The sequence below is a fragment of the Triticum dicoccoides genome, chromosome 6B, assembly GCF_002162155.2.
Source record: "Triticum dicoccoides isolate Atlit2015 ecotype Zavitan chromosome 6B, WEW_v2.0, whole genome shotgun sequence".
In the NCBI taxonomy this organism is placed as follows: domain Eukaryota; kingdom Viridiplantae; phylum Streptophyta; class Magnoliopsida; order Poales; family Poaceae; genus Triticum; species Triticum dicoccoides.
In genome coordinates this window covers 216,039,468-216,045,167 of record NC_041391.1, presented here as the reverse complement: position 1 = coordinate 216,045,167, position 5,700 = coordinate 216,039,468, and the positions used below count along the sequence as shown (strand labels likewise).

At 43.8% G+C, this 5,700-nt stretch overlaps 1 protein-coding gene across 3 annotated transcripts; it reads left to right on the top strand.

The window, feature by feature from the left end:
- The first annotated feature begins 673 nt into the window (after positions 1-673).
- On the top strand, positions 674-2,449 carry LOC119324287. Of its 3 annotated transcripts, XR_005156853.1 has the most exons (4): positions 674-970; positions 1,207-1,272; positions 1,873-2,132; positions 2,264-2,449. XR_005156853.1 is itself a non-coding variant. In XM_037598056.1 (3 exons), exons 1-3 carry the CDS (start codon positions 690-692, stop codon positions 2,037-2,039), a joined length of 381 nt encoding a protein of 126 aa, XP_037453953.1. In that variant the 5' UTR covers positions 674-689; the 3' UTR covers positions 2,040-2,449. The 3 variants fall into 3 exon arrangements, 2 of the variants coding, with proteins under 2 accessions (XP_037453953.1, XP_037453952.1); XM_037598056.1 differs by having other exon boundaries at positions 2,006-2,449; XM_037598055.1 differs by having other exon boundaries at positions 1,873-2,449.
- The last annotated feature ends 3,251 nt before the right edge of the window (positions 2,450-5,700 follow it).

Genomic DNA, 5,700 nt, shown 5'->3' with positions numbered 1-5,700 from the left:
TAGATTTCAAAGCGTCCGTGCATGGGGAGTTTCTGTGTGTCTACGATGATTCTTCATTCACATGGTGTACTCCCGAAAGAAAAAAGTGCATATATGTGTACACACTAACCAAGGAAGGATATATGTATTCACAATATTGATTCCCATTAACAAAATGTCTAAAGGATAAATCATTTTGTATGAATAACAAAAAATATTTAGAATCATTTAGTTAATATATTTTTTTGTGAATCATCTCGCAAAAAAATATATTATTTTTTGGGAATCAATATTGTGTTTCTAATTGGTATTGCTACGCGTGCAGACCATACATGCACGAGGTTGCCCGTGGGATGGATGTGCTCTCTATGTGGCAAACATCATTTTTTTGTGGGGGTGGCAAACATCATTTAGTTGAACTAGCATATTATTAAGGACAGTAAAACTGAGCCCTCACAACGATTTGAGTTTTTCGCCGTTCGTTTTCGCGATCTGGCCGTTTCTGGCTGTCAGATCTCTGGGTTAAGCAATCTATCCCGTGTCTGGTAAATAGTGGGCCATCTGTCCTATGGGCTGCTGCTCCAGAGGCCTAAACGGAGCCCTATGGTTAACTGGGCCGTCAGTCGGCCCATTCCAGGCTTAGCTAAAGAGGTCCAGTGTTTCGCGTCGCTGAAGCTGAAGGGGGGAGCGACCACGCCCATCCAGTCCCGATGGGTCGCTCGATTGGATCGACCGGAAGTGCGGGAAGCATCGATGCGCGCGTTGGGATCGACCAGAGGATCTGGGTCCAGCTGATGCGCTCCAGCGCGCGATTGGATGCGAGGTGCGCAAGGGGATCAACGGAGGCGGACAATGCGGGTGAAGAAAGGTGGGGACGAGGGCGAGGCGGTGGCACGAGCATGGAATCATCTGCTGTCGATTCGAGTTCGTTTGTCGGCGATTCCGTAATTAAATCGCAGTTTCTACATGCCATTACTGGTAATGGTTGCAGGTCAGTTACATCGTCGATTCATACTCTGTCTTTACTGTACGTACGTCCACATAATCCGTTCTGCTGTTGTTTGTCCATTCCCCTCCTCACTCCTGCAAAATCTTCTCAACGAGCTCCAACTAATTCTACTCGTCTTCCCCGTCGCCTGTCTGACATAGTTCCCTCTCCTTTTCCCCAAACTTATGCATATCCATTTTCTTACTTAGACTGTTCTTTTTGCTCCCAAATGAAAGCAGGTTTTTAAGCTCGTTGGAACTTGCTTACGGTGGGTTTGCTCTTTGCTGGTTCTGCTTGATTGCAAGGTGAAGCACTGCTTTCAAGTTGATGATTTGTGGGCTGAGTGTTAATTTGATTCTTATTAATTTCTATCGGTAAAATCATATGTCAGTACTTGCCTACATGCCCTGAACTCAACGAGGAATATAAAATATGTGTTTGGGAGTCGAATTTTTCATCCTCTCCAACGTAGTTAGAATTAGTTGTGCGTGAGATGTGTTGTTTTTTCATACTCTGAATTATTGGTGAAAGTCAGGTCAGTACCAATCCTATAATTTAGGTGTGTTTCTCTTGGTTCATAGATGTTCAGATATGTGAACTATTGGATTCGATTCTGTTTTTGTGAATGCTGTCTACAAAATTGCATCACTACAGTATGTGACTTCACTATGCATCAGTTTTCAGAAAGACAAGTTACAAATATGACGCGTCTCCATTTCAGTATGAGTTTGAATTTGGATGCACTAAATATTTCTGTATGACTTGTATCACATGAGTAGTTGGCTTACAAGTTATTTAGTGATTACTTTCTGTTGGTCAATATAAGTTCACCGTTTCTTCATGCTTTTTGTTAAGAATGTTTCTTTCAGACTACTAAGCTGCCTTTTAATAAACTGGTTGTGCAGCATCATGGACTATCCAAATGCAAACATGCACATCTTTCCAAATGCATTTGGAAACCTGATGTTTCTCCTCGATGCACGTCCGCTCCTGTCTCTTCCCTAGCAACCAGTTCATGTGCACTTTCCTGACCTCCAGGTCTGCGGTTGTGCTGATGAAGTCTGAATACTAATCTGAAGTATTTGTCTTGTCGTGAGAAACATAGAGAAATGAACAAAATGAGCGGCTCAAGGTGCTGCAGAACCTTATGCAGAGCGGAACCAAGGTGTGATGTTTAAAATCTTAAATTCTTAATCGTTCAAACTCCGACTGGAACAAATTTTGTACTCAATCGAACATCTGGCTGATGCTGACACGGCTCAAAATTTCTAATGCGTGTGAGACTCTGGACTTCAGGTGGACATCAGCGCGATGAAGAAGAAGTTCGCTACATCATAGCTACAGATCACATATTACCCTTTCTTACTTAATTAAGAATCTCGTTATCTTTTTCATGACTGCATTTTTTTGTCTTCAGAAAATTTTGTATGCAAATTGCATTTTACCGTAAAATGAGACAGGCGCGGCAACATGCACTACTTTGAGGAGACACTTCATAGAAATTTTATTTTTTCATCAATTCCTATCAATATATTGTAAAATTGGATGGGCGCGGCAACGCGCGCCTTCAATGATCTAGTAAACTATATATGATGAAATATGTTACGATGTGAGCTAACATAAGAAAAAATCAAGAATTTTAGCACAAGCATGAATATTTATGACGAAGTGATTATACTAAAGTTCATGTTTTTTTTCTCCTTTTGTCTAACTCGTGTTTGAATGCCTTTCATCATGAAACTGTATTCAGATATAGACTACATCCTTGCGTACCCGTGTATTTTTTCGTGATTTTTGTGAACTTCATATACATCCACGGACGCGTCCGCAGACTGGGCTAATTTGGCCCTCTATACATCCACGGACGCGTCCGCAGACAAGAGCCAGCCACCCCCATTTGTCCATCTGGCAACTACACCTCTGTTTAAACCCTTGAATCCATGTAAAGATCCGTACATATGGAAGGATCGAAGAGGTCGACTAGAGGGAGAGAGAGAGAGAGAGAGAATAGGAGACTATAAATTTTAGCTTAGTTACCAGTTTTAGTGATAATCAGGATAAAGTAAGTTCTCTCTCTTGTCCAAAAAGAAAAGTAAGTTCTCTAGATATATATATGCAATCTATGGTGGGAACAACCTACATGAAAAGCAAGCTAGAAACAAGTTAAGCAAAGAAACAAGATAATTAGCAAGCCAACAAACGTACAAAGCAAGTAAATGAACGATAAAAGATAAACCACACAAGTAGGAGACACAGATGTATCCCAAAGCTCACACTCTTTAGAGAGTGCTAACCTCCAATGGAGAAGTCCCAAGGCCAAAGCTCTAGAATGTCACCAAGTGGCTCACCATAACCCCCCTTTTAGTCATCCCCAACAGATGAACCCCAAATGAATTGTGGTTAATCTCAAAGGCGACCACTAGATCTTTACAAACTTCTCAGAGCACACCACACGCGGGGAAGCTTCTAGGCCTTGACTCCTACTACCTACGAGCCCCAAACCTCAAAGAGTAACAAGTTTGCTGATGAACAATTGAGGGGATTACTAATTGGTTTGATGGAAGTGTAGATTGGGTGATTCTCTTCCAATCCCCAAAGTTTGGTGAAATCTGGGTGGTGGGACCGAGAGTAATTGAGCTTTTGAGGTGTAATAATTGAGAAGCAACTCAAACCTGGTAATTAGGGTTGGGGGTGGAAGAAGGGTGGGTTTAAATACTACCCTCCTCCAAAGTGATTGTTACCACCTTGGGGCCGTGCGCATGGGGTCACCCGAGAGCTAAACCCTAGACCCCACGTGCACGAGTGTCACAGACCCCGGGCGCACTGGGTCTATAGAGAAGAATTCCCTGGACCCTATGGACACAGCCCGTGAACCCCACACTAGTGCACGAATGGCTAGTAGTGGTGTGCCAAAAACTACATTGGTGGCCTGTTACCACCACACCATTAATATGGTGCAACTGGTAAATGTTACTGGTGGCATGCTTTCCCCATTCCACCGGTAACAGACATACCAGTGCATTTTGAGACGACAAGAAAAAATAGCCAAAAATGTTGTCATGACATCATTTTTTAGTTGAACGTCAATAGTAATATTATATAACATTGAAGTTTGACACTATTCTTAAGTTTAAGACTTTGATATAATAATAATAATAGCATATAACATGTTCAGCAATGTAGTAACAACATAGTATGACGAGTAGCATATTACGTGTTCAAGGAAGTAGTAACCTAGTATGACTAGTATCACGTAACATGTCCAGTAAGGTACTAACATAGTATGACTATATATAACATGCCTACTAACTAGAGTCGGAGACAAGCTCTACATGGTCGTAGTCAGAAGAGTCGTACTCAAAGGAGTTAGGGTCCCAGGGCTTCTAGTACAGCATGACGCCCTCATGGCCACGGTCGAGAAATGCTACTGTTCATTTGTGCCACATAGACCAGCCCAATTAATGGAACAGCGCACTGCGCGAGTTTTAATAAAAAATGCTCATTGGCTCGGCCCAATAGCACAATATGATGCTAAGAGGGTGACATCAAAGATATATTCATATAATACATCTTCACTTATCATACCAAACCGACATGCATGCGTCGACGTTTAAACCTGATAGGTGGGGGCCACCAATCAATTTGAGAGAGGGGGGAGAATGACAGGAGAGGGTTCCACCTGTCATCTCCTACCTCGGGGCATGGAGGACGATGAGCTCACCTACAACAATCTTGGGCACGACAATGCGAGCGGATGGCACCATCCTATTCATAAGACTCTCGTATGTTCATGGGATGTTGATGCTCTCTCTGGAGAGCACCGGGGCCAAGCAAGCAATGAGGTAGGGCGGTGGAGCTTAGGAGGCAAGATCATGCGCTTGTTTGGGTCACCCAAACCTGAAATTGGCGCGCTCAGAAGTTATAGGGGGGGTCAATGGAGGCTCAGAGACGAGAGCGACTGAGAGGAGAGGGTCGAAAGAGAGAGAATTTAGGGTGACACCGAGGCAGAGCTCCAAGGACGATTCTGAGCACTATGACCAATAGGGGAGGAGCTGGGGTGTAGATAGTGATTTGGAGTGCGAGGCATTGATGATCCCAGAGTGCTCTATTTATAAGCCTTCGCCCGGTGTACCATGGGTAGCAGACAGCGAGGTCGAGTCGCTCGACTCCGCAGGCGAGGAACAAGACAGGGGCGGAAAACTGCGAGTGTGAGCTCATGGAAGTTCCTTTGTGTGTTGGGAGCAAGACAGATGGTCAGGGGAGCGCGCGCATGTGAGCTCGACCATTAGTTGTGGGCGAGGGAAAAGTGCACACTAGGCTTGGGCAGGATACATATTGGAAGGGGGGTCGTCTTGGTGGCGTGCATGAGACACCCAGGGGAGGCTGGCGGTGAGCCAGGAGAGACTGAGGAGGTCGGAGTGTTCGGGATGCGCGAAGCTACAGTGTGATACGTCCATTTTGCATCATGTTTTCCTACTGTTATTTATGTTGTTTTAGTGTATAATAATGCTTTTTGGAGTAATTCTAATGCCTTTTCTTTCATAATATGCAAGGTATACACAAAGGGGGAGAATTCCGGCAGCTAGAAATCTGGACCTGAAAAAGCTACGTCAAGCTACCTATTCTGCGCAACTCCAAATGAGCTGAAACTTCAAGAGGATTTTTTATGAAATAAATAAGAATTTTTGGAGTCAATAAGTACTAGAGGGGGCCCACCAGGTGGGCACAACCCA

What these genes read in the sequence shown, in the direction of transcription:
- LOC119324287 (XM_037598055.1), top strand. Translation starts at nt 690, where the DNA reads ATGGGTCGCTCGATTGGATCGACCGGAAGTGCGGGAAGCATCGATGCG. An exon ending in ATTACTGGTAATGGTTGCAG is followed by an intron (nt 971 to 1,206) that starts GTCAGTTACATC and finishes AAATGAAAGCAG; the next exon opens with GTTTTTAAGCTCGTTGGAAC. An exon ending in TGGTTCTGCTTGATTGCAAG is followed by an intron (nt 1,273 to 1,872) that starts GTGAAGCACTGC and finishes CTGGTTGTGCAG; the next exon opens with CATCATGGACTATCCAAATG.